The 27,982-nt window shown below is 43.3% G+C and overlaps 1 protein-coding gene across 3 annotated transcripts; it reads left to right on the top strand.

The window, feature by feature from the left end:
• The first annotated feature begins 72 nt into the window (after positions 1–72).
• On the top strand, positions 73–27,982 carry DHRS3 (dehydrogenase/reductase 3). Of its 3 annotated transcripts, none has more exons than XM_005528310.3 (7): positions 73–90; positions 2,156–2,633; positions 23,317–23,460; positions 24,133–24,252; positions 24,972–25,210; positions 26,166–26,291; positions 27,446–27,982. In XM_005528310.3, exons 2-7 carry the CDS (start codon positions 2,361–2,363, stop codon positions 27,528–27,530), a joined length of 987 nt encoding a protein of 328 aa, XP_005528367.2. In that variant the 5' UTR covers positions 73–90; positions 2,156–2,360; the 3' UTR covers positions 27,531–27,982. The 3 variants fall into 3 exon arrangements, with proteins under 3 accessions (XP_005528367.2, XP_087922536.1, XP_087922537.1); XM_088066410.1 differs by lacking the exon at positions 73–90 and adding an exon at positions 1,687–1,910; XM_088066411.1 differs by lacking the exons at positions 73–90; positions 2,156–2,633 and adding an exon at positions 17,635–17,779.

Below are 27,982 nucleotides of genomic sequence, written 5' to 3'. Positions count from 1 at the left end.
CGTGTGGACTGGATTCATTTTGATGATTCCTGGTCATACCCCCAGATATAAACCCGAATTTCTTTCCAGCCCGGGTGTCAAGACAATACTGTGAGTTTTGATATCCTTGAGATCTTTTGATAGCCTCAAAGCTTTGCATTTTAGGTTATTTCTGATTGCTGCCACAGCTCCTGGCTGGGCAGGAATGTGCAGTTACAGCCTCCTCAGAAAAGCTTAATCTGTACTACTGTAATCCTAATTTACCTGTCTAATGCTTGAGAGTGCAAACAGCCGGGGACCTGGGGACCTGCTGTGATACACTTTGCCCTCTCCCCTATTACAACAGAGTTTGAAGTGCTGTGGGGACCTTCTGGGTATGCCCTTATCACTGGACAAAAAAAGTCTTGGAAGAAACCACCCTTTTTTTGAAGTGTGAGCCTCCCTCTGTCATTCAGAGCCTGCCTTTTTCACTGCCCACCGCTGAATCCCCAGTTTTCAGCAATGCAAGCATCTTCCAGCATGGAAAATCCATGAGGTGTCATGCTCTCCAGAAAAACACTGCCCCAGTGGTACTAGATATTGATGATTATCAGCCTAGGCTGGGTTCAGCTGGCAATCTAGGGCTGCAAGCAGCTTTGCCCCCCACACACCAGCTGGCCTTGGGCAAGCAGCTCCCCGTGGTGGCTTTGAACTCAGCCTTACCCTGATTCTTCCTGGCTGGATTTTCCCTGGGCTCAGGTCACACCAGGGCACCTTTCTGGTGCACGCAGGGGAGGGAGGAGGCAGGGGCTGCCTGCCTTGGTGGCAGAGCACTTTGGTTCCTGCAGAGAGCCCAGCGTGGCACAAGCCCAGCACGGCAGGCAGTGAGCCCAAGGCGGCATAACAGAGCCCAGGGTGACACGGAACAAGCACAGGGTGGCACACAGCTAGCCCAGCATGACATGAGCCCATTGTGGCACACAGCTAGCCCAGTATGACAGGAGCCCAGTGTGGCACACAGCTAGCCCAGTGTGACATGAGCCCAGCATGCCCACAAGTAGTCCACTGTGCCCACAGTTTGCCCCCCATGCCCGCAGGTGGCCCATAGGTGGCCCGGGGTGCCTTCAGGTGCCCATAGGTTGCCAGAGGTGCCAGCAGGTGGCTCAGGGTGGCCCAGGGTGCCCGCAGGAGGCCCATAGGTTGCCCGGGGTGCCCGCAGGTGGCCCAGAGGTTGCCAGAGGTGGCCGCAGGTGGCCCGGGGTGCCCGCAGGTGGCCCAGAGGTGGCCAGAGGTGGCCTCAGGTGGCCCAGAATGCCCGCAGGTGGCCCATAGGTGGTCCGGGGTGCCCGCAGGTGGCCCATAGGTGGCCAGAAGTGCCCGCAGGTGGCCCATAGGTTGCCCGGGGTGGCCGCAGGTGGCCCATAGGTGGCCAGAAGTGCCCGCAGGTGGCCCATAGGTGGCCAGAAGTGCCCGCAGGTGGCCCATAGGTGGCCAGAAGTGCCCGCAGGTGGCCCATAGGTGGCCAGAAGTGCCCGCAGGTGGCCCCGCTGGCCGCGCTGGCAGCGCCGCCGAGCCGCAGCTCGCTCGCAGCGCAGGCGGCCGGCGGGGGAGGGCAGAGCAGAGCCACTCCCAGGAACAGTAGTGAAATCGCCCCGACACTTTAACTGTCAATCAGGATTAATGGGGTATAAAACCTCCCCAGCGCCGCGGCCCTGAGCGGCAGAGACGGCAATAGGCAGAAATGAGTAAGAGCCGGAGCTGAAGTAGTGCACGGCGTAATTCCTGCTCTGTGATCAGACACTCCAAGTGAAAAAACCGGGAGAGGGGGCAGAGAGAGGCAGTGACCAGCTCAACCTTTGCAACCGGCTCAGGACAGAACGTCTATAGATATTTATAGATACTAAAACAAAAACAACAACCTCACCCTGAATAGAGCCTTTCTTAAAAAGAAGGTCCTGGCAATTCTGTCTTATTTAAGCAATTTCCTGAGTCTAAGAATAGAAATGAGCTGCCTGGAAGGCACTGCAGGCTGAAATTTGGAGACATGGGCTGCTTTATTTTATTTTTCTAAATATAAAAACCTTTCGTTTGGATACTGGATTTTTATGTGGGTCTTTGCAGCGGAGGGATGTATGGTTACTTTTAATTCTACTTTTTTTTTTTCCTATCTTTTAATTAAAAAAAAAAAATCATCCAGTTAAAAGCAAGGAAGCTGTTTTACCTGCCTTTGACAATCCCAGAGGACACCGATCAAGAAACAGGGGAGTGACTTGGTCTTCTGCACTACTTTACTCCTACCCCCATTTTTTTTTAGGGGGAGAGAAGGATTTTTTCCAGTCCAAGAACCTCTTGCCCCCAAGTTTTGGAAGGGGGTTGAAGACTTGTCACCCGTCTGGGGGTGCATGAAGGGCATTGCTTTTCTTTCCCTGTCACCTTGGTTTTGTGGAGGTTTGGAAGAGAACTTTGCCTGGGAGAAGAGGATGATGTGGAAGTGGCTGGGTGCCCTGCTGCTGTTCCCGGTGCAGATGGTGTACCTGGTGGTGAAAGCTGCCGTGTGCCTGGTGCTGCCGCCCAAGCTGCGAGACCTGTCCCGGGAGAACGTGCTGGTCACCGGCGGGGGCCGAGGCATCGGCCGCCACCTGGCCCGGGAATTCGCCAGGAGAGGAGCCAGGAAGGTGAGCAGGGAGGGGAGGGGGAGCACCCACCTGCTGCTCTGCCAGGGAGCTCTGTTCCCACACCTCTAGGTGGGATCACTTGGTAAAGGTGAGAGAGGCTCTCATTTTGCAGAACTGAGTCATTACATCACTTACATTTCAGAAGTTGCCCACTCCTCCTTCCCTGCATCCTGCCTTTCCCCATCCCATCCGTGAAAACGCGATGCTGAGAAAGGTCCCTCTCGTGAATTCCCCTCTGCTGACAAAGGAGAGGTTTTCGCCTCAGCCCAGGTTTCCTGTGGCAGGGGAAGGAGAGCTGAGCAATTCCTGTGCATGGAGCCAGTGCTCACTTCCATTGCTGTTTCCTGGGCTGCGTCCTGGCACTGCTGGGTGTGGGGATCATGCACAGTGAACCTGCATCTATCAGGATCAGATCCAGGTGTATCACCCCGGAGGAGAGGGGCAGGTGGCTCTGGGACAGTGGGGAGAAGTGTTCCCTTTCACCCTGGTGGGTTTCCATTCGTGAAATTAATTTCTTGTGCTTCCTGAAGTCCCTTGTATTTCACTTCTGGACAGCCCAGAGCTGTTCAAAAGGAAGATGAATGAGAACCCGGCAAGAAGAGCACAGCTTGAGTGGAAGCTGTGGGTTATTTGCACATTTCCTTTAGGAGAGAGGCTGAGAGTGGCTGCTCTGCACAGCAGCCCAGAAGTGCCTGTGTAGCTGGTGGGTCCATTCTCTTGCTCAGGAACTTGGTGGTTTACCTTGAAACGTTGTGGTTTTTTAAGTACAGGTATGTCCCTATGTGGGAATCGGTCAGGGATACAGAAACACACATCCCTGAAATGAATCTTAGGATGGAAAATTTCATCTCCCCTTTTATTGGTAATTAAGTGGATGACTGGTGAAATTATACAGCTGCACAAATACTTCTCTGTGTGAGAGGATGAATGAGAGTAAATAGAGAAGAAAGAAGAGGAAAAATACAGAATGAGAGGCTATTTAAAGAAAAAAAATTGGATTTAGTTCAGGATAGTGTTTTGTCACTTCCTTACACATGCATTACAGTTTTCTCTGTGTGGTACAGAGCTATTCTGGCATGTAACTCCGAGGTGTAAAATATGTCAGCATTGAACTTTGATGTTTGTCTATGTTTGTGTTTAAACATCATGTTGAGATTTACACATTCTGGGAGTCAGAGCAAACAAGTTGACTGACCTTTGGACCCAAGAAATTTGCTGAAAGTGTATTTATATTATCTGTTGGAATACCACGCTTCATTATTTATTTATTTAGAGTGGCTGGTTGCTATGCTGAGCTCTGACATTAAAGTGGTACCATTTCTACAGCACATTTAGGAGCTGTTTTGCTGCAGTTGAGCTGGGAGCTGAACAATGGCCCTGAGGAACCAGGGGACAGGGGCCAAAAGGAGACAGGGCTGCTTGAGAGAGAGCTGAGGCTGGAATTACTATGAACAGACACAGTTTTCTAGCTGTATGTCTTAGCTACCAAATCTCTACGTATTGTAAAAGGAAAGAATACATGAGAATGATTATTGGGAACTTTTGTACTCTTCTCATATGATGTTCTGAAATGCTCTGTGTTCCTAGTTACTGGTTAGACCTTTGGAGTGTTTTGCCTTTTGGGATGTTTTCATGTGTGTCATCAAGGTGTTTACATCTTTGCATTGACTCAATTTGAGTTAGATTTTCTTTTCAGTTATATCATGGTGTCCAGTCAGTCATATATGACACTCAGTGAGTTTTGATCCCTCAGGTACTGGCACTGCCTGTCAGCCCGTGGTGAGAACACCGAAGTTGGCTTATTCTCCTTAGCAGCTTTAATGCCAATTTTACCCACATGTGGTAGTTTCCATTCCCTTCACTCTGATTTCATTTCTTTCCTGCTTCTGTGCTCAACCCTAAATTTGTGGATTTTATGCAGTTGCCATGTACCATGCTCAACTTTCTGCTTGGCACTCCTCTTCAATTTTGTGCTTTGATTTTGACAATCAAAGAAATGAAAAAGGCTTGCGGTGTCTAGCAAGTCACCTTTTGATTAGGCTTGTGAAAATTGACTGTTTTTCTCTTTTTACACTGTTAACCATCCTACAATAATATACAAAGCTTTAATTATTGATCATAACAAACAACTTAGAACAGATTCTGATTATCAGATGGTGTAGTCACCATATTTCAAGTTAAGAAAAAGACTTCTAGCAAAGGTGTGGAATTCTGGGGCCAAGCCCAGCGTGGCATGGAGGTGGTTGGCAGCAGTGCCACGGCTTCAGGTTCTGGTGGAGGGTGTGCAGTGTGTCCTGACCAAGTGCTCCCAGCGCCTGCGCACACAGACATAGTGACGGGGTTTTGGAGGTAGGCGGCGATATATAACCATATTTTTGAGATTAGAATCTTCAGAAAGATAAGTTAGTTGGGACTGTGACGATATGAAACTTCTCTGGTAATTAGGCTGGATGGGATTTCATCTTACACTCACTTTCAGAGGCTGGTTTTGCTGCTCACAAGTGAGGTGTATCGGATCCGTTTTCACGCAAGGTGACAAATGTTGTATTTCACAAGATTATGAATTGTCACGTCTGCAGCTCCTCTACTCTAAAATTTGATATTCCATTCAAAGCTATGAAGATGACAAGAAATAAATCCCAAAAGGGTTTATGCAAATGGAAATACAATGTCTTGTGCTTGACTGATGAGCACGGAGACTAAAATTCTCAATCTAATGGAATGGAAGTCTCTTGCGCATGACCTTGTAAATCCATCCAGATTCCCATTCTTTACCCTCATTGCTCTGCCATTGTGCCTCAAATGTGACTTAGTTATATAAATGTCTAGGAGACATTTCCTTCCCAAGTGATGTTTCTTTTCTCACAGTTGTCTGTTGGCCTCTCTGAAGAAATGGCCAATAAGGCACAAAGCAGTGCCAGTTCTATTTGCACTTTCAGAAGTCAATGCTCTGTTTTTTCCAATTAAAATTGCCAGCAGTTTTTAGGCAATGAGAGACTTTAATCATCAGATCATTCCTGTTCAGGTGTACGCTGAGAGGTCAAAGGATCCATACTCCATTTGTAATTTCAAGTAGTTGTCAAGAACTACTTGGTCCTGGGAGGCACTGTGTATTGAAATGCTTCCTGGAGCACTTCTGGAAAAAGCTGAGAGCATGTAAATGAGCTGTATGCAGGGATGAAGTGGTTACAGATGATCCAGGACATGTTAGTGTTATTATGAGCGATGAACAGCATTGACTTTTCTCCGGAAGTGCTCAAGTGTTGTAATCCAACTTCCCAGAGATGTGTCCAGATTCATAAGTGCCGGCTGAGAAGCTACTTTGCTGTGGCTGAATTGATGGAGAAATTAACTTTCTGCTTTCTTTTCTTGGCTGCTTGCAGAATTCAAAATCCTCACTGTTGCTTGCTTTAACTCTTGAGAATTTGACTGTACCTTGAAAGTATTTGGTCAATGAAGCATCACCTCTTCCTCAGTCACACACACTGGTAGCTCTGTCAAGGCTGTTGATACCCTGGTGAGCCAAAATGGCAGAGAATGCCTGTGTTAATGAAATGGGAGAAGGAGAGACTTTTATGAGTTTATGATTTAATGCCTATGAAATAAAAATCCATTTCCAAAGCCTAACAGTGTTCTGCAAAGCCTGTACTGTATAATCCAGTTAATATTGGGAAGGCTGGCCCCTTTGAACAGTATTTCTTGTGTTGGAGAACAGCCCTCTGCAGATGTGAGCAGTCAGGGGGTGTAGGGGCTGAATGGGTTCATTCACTGCTCAGTAGAGTGGGAAACTGTGCCTGCTTTCCTCAAAGCCATTTGCTTTTCCTACAGAAGTTTCATTATAGTGCCTTTGCCAGGAAGTTGTCAGCCCTGGTTTTGATGGTCTCTACTGAAGAAGTTTTGATTCTTATGTCTTTTGTATGCCTCACTCTTTCTTAGGTTTTCTTTTAGAAAACCTTGATCTCTAAAAAGTTTCCCTGTCATTTTAATTTGCTTTGTTCACAGGTTATCTAATTTGAGGTGTGATTGAACAGGAAAGGGATGCTTGGTTCTTAGGCATTCTGCACTGTTAAATGTCAACAAAACCTAATAGAAGTAATTGAAAAATATGTTAATGATAGAACAGAAATAGATTCCCGAACTCTATTATGTAATTTAGTATTCTTGTTTATCTGACAGTGACTTTGGAAGAGTTTCTTCAGCCTTTCCAGAAAAATCCAACAACCTGAAACCTCAACTGTTCTTTCCATTGATATTTTCACAACATTTTTCAAAGTCAGACCTCAGTGTCTGCATTTTGGAAGACTTCTTGTCGTTTGGTTGTGCTGTTCTCTTTCAGATCAGTGACAGTTGGGATGGGAAGAAGCTGAGGGAGGAAGCAGCACCAAGGAAGGGATGGATGAGAGCTGTGCAAGCCCACACTGCTGCTGGAACCTGGAGTTTCCCTCAGTGTTTCCCTTTCTCCAACAGAATAGAAAACCTCAGAGAAATTACAAGCGCTTGAAAGCCTTGTATAATTGGAGGGGTTTAGCTGAGTGAGATTTGAGGCTATTTTGTGTTTAGGCTTGAGAGTATTGGAGAGAGATTATGTAAAAAAAATGGTATTGGGTCTTAGAACTTAGCCTTGTATTCCCAGTAATGGAAAATTTGGCAGGTTTTGAGATGAGTTTATCAATGGCACACTCTTCCCACACAAATTGCATCTGTAGGTCTGTGAATATTTCACTTTGGTCTTTATGAATCACATTGACATATTATTTCACAGATTTCACAGAATGCTCTGAGTTGGAAGGGACCTCACAAGGATCATCGAGTCCAACTCTTAAGTGAATGGCCCATATGTTATTGTCCTGATTTGTATGAATTAGTATATACCTTCTAAAAGCTTCTTTATAACACATACCAGTGCTGTATGATCAAGGATTAACTCTACTGTGACTAGAGCTGGATATTAAATTAATACCAGTCTCCTGAAGTGAGGGCAAAAGGCAGCCACTGCTGCTGTTTCAGAGCTGTGACCTTTCTTTGAGATGCAGGACAAAAGCTATGAGTGTCTCCCGTGGATTCAGTAAGAGTTCCTATTCCAAAATGTCTTAAAGCATTGATCACTCTCAAAGAATCATCGCTGGTTGCACTTTCAGAGCCTGTAGAAGTCTTGCTAAATTGCATTACAGATTAGCTCTTGCCTGGCATCCAATTCCTGGTGCACAGGAATGGGAATGTGCCCCAGGCTTTGTCCAGATGGGCTGCAATGTTCCAAACCTGGAAACCTTCCTTTTGTAATGGACAAAGGTGTGGAATTCCTGACCATGTGCTGGGGGAGTGGGGAAGGGATGGGAAGGCATGCGATCCCTGCAGGAACCCTAGCAAGCCCTTCTGCTTCTGTCAGCTTTAAAATCCACTGTGCTGGGCCAGTTGTCAAGGAGACACTTTTGTTCTGCAAGTAATAACTGATTTCTGACACATTCATTCCTTCTCAGCTCAGAACATGACTAGACCTGATCTGGCCACCCCAGAGAACATTAGTCCTGATAGAAGGAAAAGAGCCAGTTTAAAATGACACAGCTTTCAGAGCTGAGAGGACCTGATTTTCCTCAGAATCTGATTTTTAACAGGCATCGTGACCTAACATAATGAAATCAGAAAGCCTTTAAAATTAGGTTTATAAAAGAAATGGACACAGTTCTGATGTACATTACCTAGTGTATGCCAGTGTGGTACACTGCATTTAAGGTGGCCTGGTTTTAAAAGACTCAGTGTAAAATTTATAGAGATATATATATATATTTAGATTTCAGTGCTAAGAAACTGTTGCCAGGTGAGCATCTGTCCCCCTTCTGAATGCTTTTCCTGCCCTGTGGTGGTACCACAATGACACAGAGCCCATGTGTCTAATGGATATCTGTGCAGTCATTTTGAAATGCAGAAAAGCTAAGTGACCATTTGGAAAAGGCAATCTGACATTGTGTAGAAAGGATCATGTAATCTAAAAGAAAAGAGCACATTTTCTATGCTGTAGATATTTTAGTGTAATGAGAATGTTTACCTGTAGTGCAAATATGAGGTTGTAAGTGATTAATCTCTCCTGTTGTGTGTGCGGTTGGGGAGAAACCACCATAGGAATGCAGCAGCTTCAGGGATATGTTAAATGATGGTTACTTTAATCTTGCTTAAATTTAAGTACTTAATCTTACAGTGAACTATTAGAGCATGTCACAACTTATCAGCAACCAGAAGTACATGAGAAGGGCTGGGGAGTGAATGTTTTTCCATGTCATGCGAAATAATACATTAATTTGAAACTTTTGGTAAACTATGAGAGCACAGATCTGATTGGGTGGCTTTATGGTCTCCAGAAAGGCTTTATTTCTCCAAAGATTACATCCTGACGGCAGCTTTATTTAATGGCTTCCTGTTGGCAGCTCCCTACTTTGTTGATTGGATTTAAGGATGGGCAGAAGAGCCCTTGTTTGGAGTCCCAGTCTGCGATGGCACGAAGCCTGTGCTGGGTGCTGGTGCCAAGGCCAGCCCTTGGAACAACATGCTGAATAAGTGTCTCTGCCTGGCAGGCACCACCAGAATTTATCAGCTCTCAGATCTTTGGTGTCTGTGAAGCAGCTTGGGCTGGAGCTGTTTTAACTTATAATTTGGAACATACCTGTCTTTTGTTGCTGGGTATGTTGCAAGAATAAATAACGTTAACAAGAAGTGGGACTTGCAGAGTTACAGTCTTGTCATCTCCCATCAAGATATGGTGATGTCATGAGAAAATATTGTCCCAATGAGACCATGCTGTGTTGTCACACCAAGATCCAGCACTTTTTAATGTGCTGAAGGTCTGGCATCAAGGCAGTTAAGTGAGGCTTCCCACTAAATAAAAGGACTGTGCCAATGCTGTAAAAAATCTTAAAGATGAGGTTATATATTAATGTCATTGCAGTGCCTCAAAAACTGACTTAACACCAAAAAGATGCTAAATGTGCTCCATAAGAACAACAGCAAAAGATGATGCTGGTCTCAGGGTTGGCAGGGATAAACTAAACAAACGTGACAGTGGAGATAAAAACCAAAAGCCAACAATGAGTACCAACACAGAACTCTGCTGATTAAAGCCAGACACTGCCACACCACTTGCTGAGCCAGTTTAAAATTTTGGGGAGGCATCATAGCAATGGAAGTTTTAAGGTAGGGTTTGAAAAGCAGCAGTAAAGAGTTTTGAAGAATGTTTAAAAAGGTGCAGGAAGTGTGGTAGAAAACAGACAGGTTGTTTTAAAAATTAATGCTGGGAGGTAAAGGCTGCAGTAGAAGACCTGTTGCTCAATGAAAGGTGATAGGAAAAGGGTACAGTGAAATTAATACCTTGAAAGTGGAAACAGAGGCTCAGACCTGGCAAGCTGGAGGAGGAGGCAGTGAAATTCAAAATGAGCTGACCTGGTCAAAGCAGTAGATGAGGTGTTTGATCTTGAGCAGGGGATTGGACCAGAGGACATCCAGAGGTCCAGAGCCTCAACCATAGTCTGATTCCGTGATTCTCAGTCTTATTTGTACCACAGGAAGGAAGAAGGTGGATTTTCTGAACTTCAGGGCTGACAGGAAGGTTTTGGGCTATGATATTTCATGCCACTTATCTGAAGTGATTCATCCCTATTTTATTTGCGTCGTTTCATCACCTACAGTGACTTGTAAAAGTGCTGCTGTGTATTTATGTTGCATTTATGTCATGGCTCTGGCACAGGCTAGGAAAAAGTCTCAGATTTGTAGAACTATTTCCATCTGAAGCACTGTAGGTAGTTTTTACTGCATTATAAAAGAATCAAACATGCTGTTGAGCTAATGTCTAATTTAATTAGCCAGGCAGAGCAATTTGCTTTAAGAGTGACCATAATCCGTGCACACAATCCTAAACATTTGACAAAAACATTTTAAAGGAATCAAAGATTTTATTATTCTTAATGCTGCCGTGGAAACCTGCTTTATTGGGGTGATACTATGCAGTGGAGCTTAGAAAAGTCTGAATAGACTCTAAATTCCATTTCTTAAAGAAATTAGCAACAGTCAAAGTCAACACATCAAGAAATATCTGGTTTTACATCAAACAGCCAGAGCAGAGACCAGGAACTTGGCCTGACAGTAACCTGAGAAGAATGAAAGTAATAAGGCAATTAAAAAAAAAAAAATAAAGTAGGACAAATAGATGATAATGATGAAGTTCACAGAAGCAGCCAGCTAATTAATTCTACAAAAGTGATGGAAAGAAGAAAAAAATGTGGCAGTTCTCTTGATTTCCTTCCCATAAAATTGAACAAGGGTCTAGAAATTCGGTATCTTTCCTTCAGGGCAGTTTGAAAATATCAGCTAATGTTAATTGAGTATTTAAATATCGAGTATAAGTTTGAGTATTTGTTTTAAAATCCACTAGCAAATGCTAGTTAGTGTTTAGGGTTTCTTTCACTTTGATCCCTGTCCCAAATTGAAAACACAAATCTAACACAATTGCTGCTTCAAGGTTTTCTGCAGGAAAGGGAGGCTGAAAAGAAAAACTCTTAAAAGACAGAGAACAACAGCCCAGAGCTGACCACTGAGAGAGAACAAGCTCTGGCATTTTTGAACCAGTGCTTATCAGGAATATAAAGCAGAAATTATTAGAGATTTTTTTTTTTAGCTGGGCCCAGACTCTGTTCTTCAAAGCATCCTGTCAACATCCTGAAGAGTCGAACAAGTCAGACCCAGGCACTGCCAGATCCATTGGCTGATAACACTGACGCCAGGAGAAAAGGGTCAAATACATGTTGTTTGACCTTTATCCCAGTGGGGATTAAATTGATTCTAATTAATAGACTTGGGAATAGATGGGTACCTTGGCAGAGTTTTTAATTAATTTAAATTGTTCATCCCATTAGTTTAGCCATAAACTATGCGTAATTACAATGGGATTTTGTGGACAGGCATCCTTATGTTGCCACCTTCTTAATTACAATTTATTGACTGCAGTGCTGCAGAGCTTATTTGTTTTGGTTAACATAGGGATTTTTGTTGTCTTACACTGCCTGAGCAAATGTGTCAGTGCTCCATTTATAGCAGTAAAATCATGTTTGAAAAATGCAGCTCTGCTGAATCAGTTATGCTTTAGGTGTGTGCCTGTGAGGTAAACTTGGCTCTCAGTGTGTAACCAGTGACAGTTCCACACTAGCTCTGAGTAGCCAGCATAAAATTATACATATTTTGAGGCGGTATAAAAATGATGCCTGGAAAGATTCTGTGATTATCCTGTAGTACGACACAATTTTAGCTACAGATTTGAAAAACTCTGTATAAAGGTGGGGTGGCAGTTGGTGTGACCTGGCTAATAATAAAATTCTTCCCTTATCTCAGTGAAAGAGCCACTTAAAATTGGTGCAAATGGAGTTCAAACTTGACTTCTCATTCAGTCATCTTCCCTTCTCTTGGGCAGCACAGGTGTATCCATGGGTACTCTGTCATTCTGGTAGATCCTCTTTCCCAGAACTAGTCCTGGACTAGAATCCTGCTGTTGAAACTTCTGGGAGAGCTGGCCTGTATCAGAAAGTCAAAATTCAGGCACTGAAGATCTTACTTCAGTGTTTCTTAGAAGCTTCACTAAGGAGCAAATATCTCCTTCATGGCCAGGCCTACGTTTAGAAGACAGGAGCCACCACTCAAAACAACCATGATATGTTATATGCTTATAACTGGGGTTTGTTATTTGCCCTTTGAATCACCAGGTACAACCAGGATTTTCTTTGTGTCTGAAGAGCTGACAAACTGGCACCATTTTACCTGAAAACAAAAATTCTTAGGTAATCCTTTTACTGGACCTCGAGAAAAAACTCAAATATACCAGGCCTAAATTATGGGAGTGAAGAGTGTTGCTGTAAAGACACTGAGCACTTCATCTTTCCATGCTCTTCAACAGAATGGATCAGCAATAACAATGGGCAGTCAGATATTTTGTACATGAACATTAAATTACTGTTTGTCTTCGATCTGTCATTTCAGTCTCCTTGCTGGCAGTAAACACAGACAGCTTGTCTCTGATCAGCACTTCCCTGGGCGAAGCTTGGTGGAGAGGGAATGGAAAATCCTGACATCCCCTTTCAGCAGCTTGGTTTGATGTTGACTACAACCTCAATTTCCCTGTACCCAACTCCTAAAAAACCTTCCCTGTGAGGACAAATCAGCCTTAAGGAGACAAGGTCATGCTTCCAAGTGGGATATTAAAGACATCCAGCTGGTACAAGTGCTTCTTCCCCAAATGCAAATAGTTCAGGGCTGGCTCTGGCCACAGTGAGCTGTCAGGAATTATGTCAGAATATTTCCAAGGCCCTTGGGAAATGCAGGAGTCCTGCCTCGCTGAAGAGAGCTGTGTGATTTTGGGTTTGGGACGTGCTGGTTGTGCAGTGCTGTAGCTTTCTGCTGCTTGTGGCTGGATTGTAATCCAGGCCCCTCCGAGACCACTGCCGTGCTGTGTTTATATTTGATGTGCTTATGGATTAGGTTTGTCTCTTCAGAAGCAAAGTCTTTTGGCATCAAAAGGGGTTCCAGGGTCTCTTTCCCTGGATGATGATGTGCAACTGTGGCAGATTGTTCTGTGACACCTTTTGTGATGAAAGGAGGGGGATGTGTGTGTGCACACATGTGTGGGAAAGGGATCTGGCACTTTGCGTGTCCTTCAGAGGCAGAGTTCAGCAGAGGGTCAGCCAGCTCCTCCTGACATCACTGCACTTGTTTACAGCTCTCACTGAGCTCTCCTGATGCCTTTGACCACTGACACTGTCTCATCTTAGTCCAGCATTTGTGCAAAACCAGAAATTTAGAAGAGCATCTTACATCTATAAAGGGATTTTAGTTTCTCTTCCTCACTGATTTGAAAGGGACAATAAGAGATAGAAAATTTTTAACCACTGAAAATAAGTTATGTTTATAAAATAAGTGATATAAAATTATAAACTACACATTTTCAGGTTGTTGTTAAAATTGTAAATGCACTAAATAATCAGAATGCTGGTTATAGAATGAAAAAAGATCCAGCTCAGAGGGAGTTGATATATTTGGGATGAAGTTAGAATGGTTTCTGTAGCCACTGGAATCAGTAAAAACAAACACTTTTGGTTTGCATTTGAGTCTCAGATTTAGGCCAAGTGGTGTTATTTATTTCAGGGTCCTCGTTTCTAAGTGCAATTCCAACACTGCCAATCCATCCCACATCTCCCACTGCTGCACGTGGGGATTGCTGTCCTTCAGGCCATTACTTCACTTGGGTTTGTCACTTAGATTTCAGTGCAAGCAAAAAGTGAATGTGAGTCAACCAAAAATAGGCCTGTTTTTTTAGGGCTAAATTTCACACACTTTCTTGGAGCAGTTTCCAGATCCCCAATGCTCTGAAGCTGCTGGCAGGGAGGGAACCCTTCAGGCAAAGAGCTGTGACTACCTTTGAACATGCTGAGAATTATTGTGTCTCAATATTCTATTTCTGCCCCTCAGCTAAACCTCAGTTACTGACCAGGTTACTTTATACAGTTTATTTTATTGGAAGGTCAGGTTTGTCTCATGTTCTGTGATAACCTAATTGATTTTATGTTCACATTGAAGTGAATTAACTTCATTTTGCATTGCAGTGGCCTGAAAAGCATGCAGTCACATCCCAAGGATGGTAACTTCCAGGCAGCTGTAAGTTATGAGTATGCTAAAGCTGGATTTGTGACTGCCTGGCCAGCCCCTCTCATTTAAATAACCACCATTGTGGCAGAATCTGAATTGCTTTGATCATTTCTGGGTAAAAGTAATGAACATGTGTATAACTTTTGTTTCTACATTTAGATATAATTTTATTAACCAGAGCTGTGCTGGTTTTCACATTTTTTTGAGAGCGAGGTAGCTACTTTATCCTAACAAAGTATTGAAAAAAATTATATAATCAGTGAAAGACCCTTTTTAAGCCATGCTGTACCCCTGGGGGGGGAAGTTGTGCTCTGGGAGCTTACAGTCCTCTGATTCCCATCCTCCCTCTTTGACTTAATAGACCGAGAGAGTTAAATATGTCCTGAAAACTGCCATTTGTACAACTCATGAATAGATTTTAGAGATTCTGCCCTGTTGCATAGCAACAGCCACCATTAAAAAATAACATTTTGAAAAGCACATTAAAAGATAGGCTACCAGTTAAGCATTTCAATATTGAAGCTTTCTTCTAAGCAGTGCCCTTTATTTCTTCTCCTAACATTCTTATAAGAAAGGCACCTTTTGACAGCTTTTATATGGTTTGAAAATGGTAGCAGTTCTCTTTTTCTGGAGGCAGAGAAAGGCTTGTAAGGGAGCTCGTCTGGAGCAGTTGCTGGTGTTCAGTTTATACACAAATTTAAGGCAGGCTATTTTAACTCCAATACTTCTCCAGTAGCCTCACGGGAGAAGTTATTTTTTCAGTCAAGAACTGCATCCTATTATGCACATGGATGATCTGGAGCATATTTTAGCCCTTTCTGGAGGGCAGTTTATAATGACAGCATTGGGAACATTATTCACCCTTAGATTTCCATGGCTGTTTTTGTTGCAAACCTTCTCCCAGCTTAACAAATTGAAACCCTTCCCTCGTTTTTCTTTTCAGTGATGTTTTGAGTACATCCTCTAATTGATAAATCCGTATTTTTTATTTTTATAGAGTTTGTAGAGAATATTTTTTTTATATATTCCCCAAAATAAGTGAAGTGCTGGTGAATTGCTCATCGTGATTTAGCTTAGAGGAAAACTGAAGGTGTTCTGAATTAAACCTGACAATTCTTTAAACTCGTAATGCAGCATAACTAATGCTTTTATAAGCTGTGCAGGGTCTAACCTAGGAGTCAGTGCTGTCCCTGGGGGGATGCAGTGGCCAGCCCCCTCTACTGGAAGTTAAAACCACTCAGCATTTCAAGGTTAGGCTGCTCTGCTATAGAATTCATCTCAGAAATAGAAAGGCAGACTCTACAGAAGAATCCGCTTCGACTGGCACCCAGTTTGTAGCTCTTTCATTTTTCTTTCACATACATTTATATTGTCAGGTTGTTCTACTTTGTTAGTTAAGAAGTAGCAGACTTTTCAATTAATTGTTGGTTGAAGAGGCAATTTGTGGGCAGTTTTGCCCAGTCAGGTGAAATAATACTGTGCAAGAGCCACTTTTTAATTCCACTTGTTCTTTCCTCCTAACATCACCTTGAAATCTAACTTTTGGGGTTTTTTTAGCTTTCCAAGAACAGTTCCTGTTCTGTGTAGACATAACTTTGCACTGTAGTAAATATTTAACTCTCTTACATGAACATTTAACCTGCCACAGGTTCCTTACCTGGAGAGTTATATGCAATAAGTAAAAATAATGCAGCATTTTGGAAGAAAAATGTGCACACAGCTAACCTCCAGTGATGCTGAAATGTCCTGTCAGATCATTGTGGTAATTTCTTTTTCTCCTTTAAAATATTACTTACTGACTTTCTATCCCTTCATCTTGTTCTGCACCTGCATATTTACCCTCCCCACAATTTCCTGAGATCTCTGTGGACATTTTTATAGGAATCTGGATTATAGGGATGCCATGCCAAGCAAACGGAGGCGGCAGCAGCACACTAGTTATTTTTGCAGGGTGGAGTATTATATTTCTATTGGTGGATGCCTCCAAAGCCTTACCTCAAACACAGAACTTTTCTAACCCCTCTCCCCACCCCCAGATTCGCCACTTCTTCCTGCTCTGCAGCCAGAGGATTTTACTGCGGGATATTTCTCTGTGTGCTTTGGATCCCTGGAGCAGCAGCCGGTTCTCACACGTGGTGTGGCAAGATATTCACCTTTAAAAATCTGTCTTTTTTTTTTATCCCCCAGATGCTTCCAGGGACCTTCCAGGGTGGCAGCTTGTGGCCACTTGGTGCTTTTTGTTGGAACGTGCACTCGGTTTGACCCTGTCCCAGCGTTAATGGGATTGTAAAGGCTGACTCCTGCCTGACCTCTGCTTGCAAACAACCCTCACCCTTCCCCTTCCTCCTCTGCTCCGAGCAGAGCTGGGAAGAGTTGCTCCCAAGGCAGTCTGGAGTCTGTTTGTGCCGCAGACGAAAGCAATTGGAAAAAAAAAATTAAAACAAAAAGTCAGCATGGGGCCACCTGTCCTTACATAGTCCTGACTGTGAGAACAGTGGGCATTTGTTCCCTTCTTTAGGGGAGCTGCTCTTAAATGCCTGTGTGCACAGAAAATCACACCGTTTTCCTTGCAAGGAAGGCCTCTGTTGAACAGCAGGCAGGTGTTGACATACTCCTCTGTGATTTTTTTAGGTGCTCTTTGGTTTCTTGCAGAGGGAAAAAAGGATGACTGAGTTACAGCTGGAATTGACTGTTGTTTAGGTGAATAATGTTAATCCCATTGAGTGCTAAGTCAACATATAACCTAATAAAAGTTCTGACTCTAGACTAAAAGGATTGGAATTCACTCTTAGTCTCCTTCTGAAGTCTCTTTAGCCCTAACTTTTAATCTCATTACTATACGTTACTCCTGGACTTAAACCAGTTTAGAATAAATTCTGTGGGTTTGTGTTTACCAGGGTGGTAGGATTAAATTTAAATTAAATTCTTACAGGTTTTATAATTGCTAAATAGAAACCTAGAAAAGCTTGTGTGTGAAATAGATACATAGGCTTACTCTCTTAATTCTCCACGTTAACATACAACCTTTTTCATACCTGTCCCTTGCAGCTTTGATATTCGCTGTGGGAACTGAGAGAAATTCGCCACTGTCCTGTTTTGTTTGCTTACCTTTACAGAAGTGTCACTAAGGGGCTGGGTTAAGTATTTTGACCTACTTCAGGCATCACAAGGTTCTTTTTTTTTTTTCTTTCTAAAGCAAAGATTGGCTTTTCACACTGCAGGGCCACACCTTTCCCTCTTCCAGTAATCAGCCTTTAGCTGCCTCTCCCACGGAGAACTCCTGAAAGAACTTGACTGCCTTTGCCTGGGGCCAAGAGAGGGGAAGGGGTGGAGGAGAAAACCCTTCTGCCATTGACAGGCAAAAGACGTGGAGCTTTTGAGGCTGTGCGATTTAGCTTCCCTTTCTCACGATATGCAAAACTCTGCCGGGATTATGGGACACACTGGAATGCATTTTTTTCGGAGGACAGACTGTGAGTTAGTACTACCAGGCTTTGTAAATATAGGGGGATAAGACTGGCATACTTCAGTGGATTATCTACACTTTGTACTTCCTAAAAGTATGCAGGAACTCTTGAGTGTTGGGCGCAGAAAGGCTTTCTGTGTTTGAACAAAGGTCTGTGCAATTACAGATACCAGCTCACACAGAGCAACTTTTGTTCCACTGGACTAGGAAGGAGGTTGAAAGGGGGAATGAAATGTGTTGACCTACCAACTACTTCCTATCTCTGCTGATCCGGGGCTGGGAGTTGTGGTTGATTTGTGGAGGCAGCAATAATGAGATCAGGCAGGAAGGGCATTCGTGTCTCTCTGCAACACTCTCATCTTTCAGTGTCTTCAGATTATATCAGAGAATTGCTTCATGAATCGTAAAATGGAGAAACTTGCTGAATGGAAGTTATAGCTGCTAATCACATCCCACCTTGTGCCGTAAAAGACCAAGACTGAACAGTTCTTTACTCTAATACAGCCCAGATAACCCAAGGGGAGTGACTGGAAACAGCAGATGTTTGGTCTCACAAGTGCAGTTCTGCTTAGGACACCTTTCCAGGAGTGCTCCAGCTCACTGGAGGCAGAAATTCTAGCACAGCGGGTTTGCTGAAGATACAGTGCCAAAATAATTGATGATGTAAAAGGGCAACATTCCTTCGCTGCTGTTGTTGAATTGTGCTAGCAATAAAATCGGACTGAGCAAGTTAACTAGCCTTGTAAGTGATGTAAAGTTAGCTCTAACCTTGTGTCCTGCACTAGGAATATCCTTCAGTCTCCGGAAGCCTTGATCACATGTTTATATTGTTGTTGATAGCAGCTTCAGTCTAGACCAGTTTATATAAATTAGTGGCTTTATCTGATTTTGCGGTGGTCAGAATCATAACTCTTCTTGTGTTACGGTGCAAGCCAGGCTTTGGCCCTGCAGCCAGGACTGGGCTTTGGGCACCAAGCCAGTGCCGGTCTCTGTGAGCCTTACCTTAGTCCAACAGCAGCAAAACCCTTCCCTGAGTCCCCTCCGAGCTCACCTCGGGGCAGGGCTCATTAGCAGATTAAATCCTGTGTTAAACGAGTCCTCAGGGAGCAGAGGATGCAGTGCCTGCCCCTCCAGCTGAAAGGATTTTCCTAAGGTCAGATAAGGAATTCTGCGACTCCGATCAACAGATAAGGTTTGTTTTGCAAAAATCCGTGAATAAATCCTGGGAAAATCTGCACCAAGTGTGATGTCACAACCCTTTCCTACTCTGAAGTTCATCAAGGGGAGGAGGGTGTATAAATCTCGGTCAGTATAAATCTCCTGTTCCCTGTGTCCAGTGGCGGATCCTGCCCCGCTGCAGGGATTCTGGAGTGTCAGGGATGGCTTTCCCTTTCCACCTTCCTCCCTGCTGCTGCCAGCCCGGGGTCACGCCGAGGTAAGCGTGGGCAGGAAGCCTTGGAGCAGGATTATCCACCTCCCCGGGCTCCTGCCCTCGCCAATTTTCTGGTCAGTAACTCTATGAAAGGAGAGCGTGTCTGGTGCAGCAGGGACAGGCAGGCAGGGGAGGATAGCGAGAGATGAAGTGGGGGAAGAAAGAAGGGCTGGATTCTTTCCAGGATGGAAATCTGTCTGTCCGAGAATTTATCCAAAATGCAAATTGAATATTCCTCTGTCCACCAGTAAGTTACGGTGAACTGTAACAGTTACGGTGACTGTGCAGCATCCTGACAGGCTGGGAAATCATCAGTATCCCTGCTTATTCCTTGGCATTTTCCTCTGTCCAGACAGGAACTTCTGTGTCTGTGGGAGTCATTCTCAGCTTCCATTTGGGACACACTTATTGCTAATTTAGATTTACACTTAGAAAGGAAAGAGGAGGCAGACCAGACTCTGAACCCCATGTCTACATTTGAAAAATTGTGCTTCCTAATAAAATGGACCATTTCCAAAATCACAGGTCTGGACTCCTCAGGAATGCAGAGCCCTCGAATCCCAGCTGGGGCAGGATAAAGTGATGCCTTTCTTGATGTTTGCTGAGCAGATAATAATAGTCCTGTATCCCAAGGGTTGCATCCCAAGGGAAGTGGGGTGTTGGGGTAGCTGGAGCTCAGGGGCAGCAGCAGACAGCCCCAGGCCCACAGGGGCTTCTCAGCTCAACAGGGAGCAGAAGGGTTTGTTCAGGAGCGTGGATGATCATCACTGATGGCACATTTTGCAGAAGAGACTGAATGCAGGAGGGCAGAGAACTGAAGACTTTGTAGAAAATCTCAGGAGGCAGAGGAGAATAAGAACCTAGACAAAACAGAAAACTGCTGTATTGTCTATGCAGAAGGACTAAACCAAACCCTCCCTAAAGATGTTCAGGAGCAACAGAAGCCTCGACTGTGAGACAAATGCAGCAACTCCAGACTTGTCTCGCTGTAAGATCTGATGTCCTGGGAGGCTGGGGGGAAGCCTGTGCCAATTGAGTCTGGCCAGATGTAAGAGAGAAATTGAAAGTCTCATATGATCTCATAGGAGCAGTCAAGCTTGAATTTGGACCAAAAGTACTTTGTATTGAGTTCTGAGTTTTATCCATCTGTAAAAAGTAGCAGAAATGACAGCAGGAGCCCTCACTTCCCACCGGGTCAGCAGGGACCTCTCACAAAAGAATGGGCTTTTATTTACTGCCTTTCTCTTAGACAGGCTAAAGCCTTCACCTGAGTGTGGACAGTATCAAAGACACAAAAACTTCTCATGGAAAGAAGTCAGTGCTGAAATTAATGTTGTCAGCAGGATAAGCAGCAAATTCTGTCTTCCCCAGGTGGCCCAGATTTTAACGGGGTCACCTTGCAAGACTTGCCTGTAGGATATTAAAGGTCCCAACGAAACAGTTGGGGCATAAAAAAATATTATATCCAAGAGTTGCATCACAGACAGATGTTCCTTTGACAGGTCATCCTTTGCTTAACTATTCTTCCATGTATATTTCCTGACATTCAATGCATCAGTGGCAGCTCCTGGGAATAGGAGGCTGTATGGATGTTTGAAACAGATTGAAGAGTGAGGGATCTACTTTTTTATTTAGCAATAGCAGTGTGAAGCATTGGAATATTAGATACGTGAGGGCAGTTTCCTGCCTTACACTCTCCTTGTCTGACACCTTATTTCTCTTTCTCTCCTCTTCCTGCCCTACCTTCCATCACTCTTCAACAAGTCATTTAATTTGTTAGTGTGTGCATTGACTAATCCAGCCCTGCAAAGAGGATGAAGTTCACCCGGATGCAAAACTCCGTGGGCATCAAACTCGATGTTTGCAGTTGACATCTTGTGGTGGTTTTTTTTTTCCTCCCCTTTCCACAGAGGTTTTTCCTCTCCTTTCCATGTGGGTTGTGAAAGGGAGAGCATGTGGGCATGTGCACGCAGCTGAACAGTATTTTGTAAATACTTCCTGAGAGCTTGTGAAATTTCTCACATGTTCTTGATTTCCCTTCAAGTCTGCTGTGTACACATGAAAAATATTCCTCGGTCTAGCCCTGGGATCAGAAGTGAGTAAATAGCCATCAGTTTTACAAGCTTTGAGGAGATGCCAAGCCCTGATGGCCAAGGGTGATACACTGAGACTTTGGAAGCCAGGCCAGCATACAAGCTGCAATTTCAGCCATATGCTTTCTTACAGTCTTTAAGTGTGATCACAGCTTTTTCCTTGAAAATTACTTCCCCTGAGATAAGATTTCCCATGAAATGGCTCTGGCATATTTATACACGCTCTGAAGTTTCTGGTTAACCAGATTGGTTAGTGCTCTGGAGAATTTGAGGATATAAATCTTATCAGTCTGGGTATGTTTGTGTTCACAGATGTGCCAGTGACATGAAAATGGGATTAATTGTAAATGTAACTCATTTGAGAAATGGTTGGGGATTTGGGTACTTCTGCATTTTAGCCTTGCTTGGGCACACTGAAGAGCTCTTTGACCCTGCCAGAGATTAGTTTTAGTACCAGTTATGAGATAAGCTTAACTAGTCTTTAAAAATAAGCATGTTAAAGCTCCCTGCCAGAGATTTGTTGTGGGGTAAGAATACTGCACACATAATTTTTTTTTATGTTTATCTTGCTGTTATTAAGTTAATTGCAGGGATTGAGCTATAAGCAGTGATGCAATTCAGACCTTTTTCTTTCTGTTCTTTCAACTTTGAGAAAACTCAAAGATTCTTTAATATTTGAAGTTTAAGTGTGGTTATCTTTAACCATTAAAAAATCAATATACTGGTCAGATTGATACAGACTCAATACACAGTAGTGTGAGAGGGAACTATAGTCCTGGATCACACATGCTTGGAAATAGCACCATAATTTTGCATTTTCAGTTTCTTCTTTCTCTTTTGGATCTTGCTCTTAGAGTCACAGAGCAGTCAGCTGATTGCAGTAACATGCTCCATTCAGTAATTTATTTTTTGCAGAAAAAAATGACAGTGACTCACCATTTATAACATGATGAGTGCTGAGAAGACTTAGTTGAAGAGCAAAAACGATAGATCAATTCATTCATAGATGTCTTAGGTAACAGGTGAAATTATATTCCTTCCAGTAGCCTTAAAAGAAATAGAAAATAAGTTTCTGTACTCAGAAAAAAATATTGTGCTTAAATCTGTTTAGCTGCAGATTAATGTTTGAAGAACAGTGGTGGAAGCTCCATCTCAAACTTGATGCTTTTGCCTCACTAGAAAGAATTGTACTGGACAAAGCCCCACGATGAAAGTTAATGAACTTGGTGACTTTTCAAGTTATTTCCATTTCTGACCTCATTGATGGTGTGGAAATGCAGATAGGGTTGGCTGCTTACATCTCATTGTGAATCAAATCCATGCTCCATTATTTGAATGTTTGTTCCATGAATATTCAGAATTTTCTTTGTCCAAATAGCAGTGGTTAAATTTTACTGTGTTAAAAGAGAGTGGCAAGTGAAATCCTGCATGTAGGAGCTACAAAATAAATTAATGCTTGAAATTTCTCACTTTAGAAGTCTGTGGTAGGATTTACACTTGTTTGAAATGCACCTGAGACATCAGCCTGCAATCAGCATTGCAAGTAATTACCAGGCTGAAAAAATACATTTTACTGCAGAGCAGATTTTACCTCCAAACGTAAAATAAGAGGTAGGGAGCACACCAGAAAGATCATTCAGAAAGATCAGTGGTTTTAGGATAAATTTGTCATTCTGTACATGTGTATAGCAAAGACAGGGAGAGATTTGAAATGACATGATACAGAAAAATTTCCAAACATTCCATATACCAGTCAGGCTTAACATCTGATTTTTTGTTTCAGCTTGTGCTGCTTGTAAAGAATCTGTAAAGAGAGGATCAGCAGTGGGACACAGGTCCCACTTGATACTCCCCATGTAAAAGAAACTCACTGCTTGTCTTAAATGAAGCGAAACAACAGCCCTGGCAGTGAAAACACATCAAAGATTTCCATCCAACTGTTGAAGTCAGACGCATGTTTGAATTATTTTAGATATGAAACAGAAGCAATTCAACTCTAACAAAAGTCTCTTGCTGCAGATCATCCTGTGGGGTCGGACTGAGAAATGCCTGAAGGAGACCACGGAGGAGATCAGGATGATGGGGACAGAGTGCCACTACTTCATCTGTGATGTGGGAAACCGCGAGGAAGTCTATCGGCAAGCCAAGGCCGTGCGGGAAAAGGTCTGGGAGAACACTGGTTGTGAAGGGGCTGAGGGAGCTGGGAAAGCTCAGCCTGGAGAAGAGGAGGCTCAGAGGGGACCTTCTGGCTCTGCACAACTCCCTGCCAGGAGGGGACAGCCGGGGAGGGGGGGGTCGGGCTCTGCTCCCAGGGAACAGGGACAGGAGGAGAGGGAACAGCTCAAGTTGCACCAGGGGAGGTTTAGATTGGATATTAGTGAGAACATTTTCATGGAAAGGGTTGTAAAGCATCAGAACAGGCTGCCCAGGGCAGTAGTGGAGGAGCATCCCTGCAAGTGTTCAAAAGCCATGTGGGTGTGGCTCCTGGGGACACGGATCAGTGCTGAGCACAGTGGTGGAGCTGGGTTGATGGTCAGACTTGATGATCCCAAAGGTCTTTTCCAACCTTAATGATTCTGTGATTCTGTGATTGAGTATTTGATGAGAAAAAAATACATTGTGAAAAAAGGGTGACCATGCAGATAAGATTGTACAAAGTCCAGCTACCTATGTGTGGTGATCCAGAGGATTACAAGGCCCATAGGCAAGAATGTCAAAAGCTATAAAAATAATGATGTATTTGGGCAATAATGATTATTCAGCTCTAATGGAAATGGCTGATTTGTGAGGAGAGATATCACTTGTCACAAATAATTTGAGGTTTTTTAATTGCAGGTGGGTGACATCACCATCCTGGTGAACAATGCTGCTGTGGTCCATGGGAAGAGCCTGATGGACAGCGATGATGATGCACTGCTCAAATCCCAGCACATAAACACCCTGGGACAGTTCTGGGTGAGATAATCTCTTGTGCCCCATGTAGTCAGAGTTGGGAAGGAGACTGATGGATTACAGCCAGTAGGTCTTTCTAAGGGATGCTTGGTAAAACCAGTCTGTCTTGAAAACAAGAGAGAAAAAACAATGTCAGGAGCAAAGGCCAGAGGAAAGACATCAAAAATATTTTTTTTCAGTAGCATTCAGTAATTGATGCTCTTTATTCCCATTCTGTGATTTTCAGTAAAACATTTGATGTCTTTGTCAAAGCCTGAGCTCACAGAGGAGTTTCCTGTATGGTGATGGGAAGGGAACATCAGAGGAGTGTGGGACTACAGGGAAGGGAGCTGTGAAACTCAGTCCATTTTGAATCAGACAATAGAAATGAAAAAGAGCTTCTTGTGATTTCATCACTTAGTTGAAGACTTTATCCCATAAAAGTTCTTAAGCATAGAAGGCACTCTGTTCATGGCCTTCATCCAGGAGTACTGCTTATATAGGTGCTAGGAAGGAATTTTGTTGTGTTTCTACACAAACTTTGCCCACTTAGAATCTCAGAAAATGGCAAAGCAACAAGGTTCTTCCTCTGCCACTCCATTCCTGACATAATGAACAGGACACTTAGGCTTGTTGTGTCTGTGTCACCTTATTTTTTTCAGTCAGTGCTGGTTTTGTTGTATCACTGCTGAGTGATTTTTTCTTTTATTTTTTTTTCTTCTTTTAACTCTCTTATTCTTCAGACCACCAAAGCATTCCTGCCAAGGATGCTGGAGCTGCAGAATGGGCACATTGTTTGCCTGAACTCTGTCCTGGCCTTGTCAGCCATCCCTGGTGCCATTGACTATTGCACCTCCAAAGCCTCATCCTTTGCTTTTATGGAGAGCCTGACCCTGGGGCTGCTGGACTGTCCTGGAGTGAATGCCACCACAGTCCTGCCCTTCCACACCAGCACAGAGATGTTCCAGGGCATGAGAATCAGGTCAGTCCAGGGGAACTAGAATAAAGCATCTCATTTTAAATGAATCATCAGAATACACTCCTAATTAATGCTTCATTTAGTTAAGAGAATTTGATGTCTCATTTGGCTGCCTGGGAACAGAGGGTCACTTTAGGCCACCTGGGACTCATCAGACTGGTTCCCTCAGTGTGCTGGGGGAGACATTGAGACTGTTTTTCCCTGCATCAGTTCAAGCCATACCAGAGAGGGAGGGGAAGCAATCTGCAATCGAGGTCATGCAAAAGGACCAGTCTGCAAATTACTTGAGAATTAACAGTACAAGTTCCTTCTTTATTCATTGGAATACTTAATCCTTTCCCACTGAAAGGACTGACAGCCACTTACTGAAGTGAGACTATCAGTACCTCCTTTTTACCTCTGCCCACAAGACCAAGTAATGGCTGTCCAAATTAATCTTTTACAATGGGTAAAATAACCTGTTAATACTGTGCTATCTTAGTCAAGAAAATCTGCACTGTCAAGGTAGGCACTCCAAGGCAGGAGCTGGGAAAAGCCTTATGTTTGGCAATGGAGGAAAATATTTGTCTTTCACCTGTCAACAATTTGAATCAAGCAAAGAGGAACAGAGAGTAAAAGGAAAAATACCATCGTTGAAAAGACAGCATTTGGTATGGGTTTGCATTCAAATTAAGAAAAGCCCTGAATCAGGGCTCTGATTACTCTCTGCCACTTCTCCCTGAGGGCACCAACATGTACATTCTTAACTGTTTAGCTAACCCAGTAGTGCTGGTTGGAACTGGGCTTTCTGCTTTTGGGCTTTTTGGCTGGAACTGGAATTTCCTGCCTCTTAGAGATACAGCATGTTTGAAGGCCAGTACCCAGCAATAACTCAGAGTAACAGGACTTGGACAGTGACACCTTAAAAAAGGAGCTTGGTTCATGTGTAATTGTTTAATTTTTTATTTTCTTCATTCAGGTTCCCTAGTCTTTTTCCTCCTCTCAAGCCAGAGACAGTGGCAAGGAGGACAGTAGAAGCTGTTCAGATGAATCAAGCCTTCCTTCTCCTTCCATGGACAATGCATGTTCTTGTTATCCTAAAAAGGTGAGTATTTCCTTTGCCCAGCAATAGCCTGACCACGTAGGGAAGGTTTGCTCTGTTTCTGTTCCCTGAGGCAAAGCTCAGGCTGACCAGAACTGCTCTTTCATCTCTTCCCTCGAAAGACAGGCATGGAAGCAAAAGGGAGACACTTTCTGAGATTCCCTTTGGAGATGTTTTCTCTTTGTATATCCCCTTAATAAACCAGTTTCGTTCCCAAAATTTACATTCCTGAGGTGTAAACTGGATTTTTGTCTAGGGAATTTCATAATAATTAACTTACACTGATAGTTGATTGGGATTTATTAAGTCACTTATTGGACTCCAGGCTTTTTATTGTGCAAGATTTCTGAACCCTGAGGCCTGGATGTCTCACCTGCATTTGCCTATGTTACATCAGTGAAACTGTTCAATCAATATTTTTGTATGTGATCAGGACCAGAATTTTAATGTCTCTAAGGAAAAAAAAAATCATAACTTCATATCCTGGAACAGCCAAAGAGAAGGGACATTCACGTTGTGTTTCCATGACAGTTTGCACTAAATCCTTTGGAAAAGCTGCTGCAGTCAGGAACTGAAACAAGGCAATGAGACTTCTGTGGAAAATCATTTCAGTATTGCATTTCAAAAAAGAAAAAATAATTCACAGTAAATGCTTTGCTCTGAATGTAAAATCTGGGGTAAAAGTTCCCAGATATTCTGTCACCCAGAATAAGTCTGTTCCATTGTGTTGTAAGAATTAATAGGTTATTTTTCATTACAGTAGCTGTCAGGAAATCAGGTTTCTATCCATACCTTAGGATGAAGAGGCCACATGCCTTGCACAACCAGATGCAGGTTAACCAGAAAATTCCAGTTAAATTTCTGTATATCAGAGTATAGTATTTAGAAGGAATAAAACATAATGGTATCTTCCAAGTTACAGCTTGTACAGACTTCTTTGGGCAAATATTTCTGTAGAGAAAGAGTGAGTGGATGGAACTTTCTCCCTGTAGGCCTCCTCCAGCAGGAAACTGATGCCAGTTTTGTCTGTGTCTCTGACTAGCTGATTTTTGAGCATTTGTATATTTATGTACATAAATGCATATTTACATCTCTCTCATTAGAACAGATTGAGGGCTTTGTCTCATCTGTTCATTTTCTTTCTGCTTCTACACCAGCATTCTCCCCCAGGCAGCACTTGAAGAAATCCACAAGTTTTCTGGGAGCTACACCTGCATGAACACTTTTAAAGGACGAACATAGACCTGATGGCACAAGGACTGTTCTGCAGTGAACCCAGCACAAGCATGAAAATCCTACAGGACTGTGAATCAGCAAGTCTTGGCTTTCAGCCTGTTCATGTGACTTGTGCTGCTCTGAGGCAACACATTTCTTGCAGGTCATATCCATAGTAACATGACCTTTGCACAGGATTGAGTGAGTGGACTATGGACCCTTGGAAAGAAAAACAGAAAGTGTGAAATGTTTCTATGATGTTTAATTCTTTAGAGTTCAACTGTTAAATCTACTCATAGTTTTAAGATGTGATTTTTGTTTCTTAAGTGTCTGTGGGCTGTCTCAGTGGAGAGACAGCACATCCCATCCCAAACACACTTTGTGCCCTCTCTCCAGAGGAACTGCCACTGGTTTCATTTCAGCTTTTTGAATGAGGAACTTCAAAATTACTTTAAAGAACTAAAAGATATGGACATTTA

Source organism: Pseudopodoces humilis, chromosome 24 (genome assembly GCF_049639895.1).
Source record: "Pseudopodoces humilis isolate 2021_Gansu_Grassland_sample_001 chromosome 24, ASM4963989v1, whole genome shotgun sequence".
NCBI lineage: Eukaryota > Metazoa > Chordata > Aves > Passeriformes > Paridae > Pseudopodoces > Pseudopodoces humilis.
Note: the sequence above shows the minus strand (reverse complement) of the source record. Positions and strands in the feature narration are given on the sequence as shown.

Bases quoted from the DNA above. Each gene is read 5' to 3' on its own strand.
- DHRS3 (XM_005528310.3), top strand. From the start codon at position 2,361: ATGAAGGGCATTGCTTTTCTTTCCCTGTCACCTTGGTTTTGTGGAGGT. The intron at 2,634-23,316 runs GTGAGCAGGGAG...CTCTTGCTGCAG, and splicing joins CCAGGAGAGGAGCCAGGAAG to ATCATCCTGTGGGGTCGGAC. The intron at 25,211-26,165 runs GTCAGTCCAGGG...TTCTTCATTCAG, and splicing joins TTCCAGGGCATGAGAATCAG to GTTCCCTAGTCTTTTTCCTC.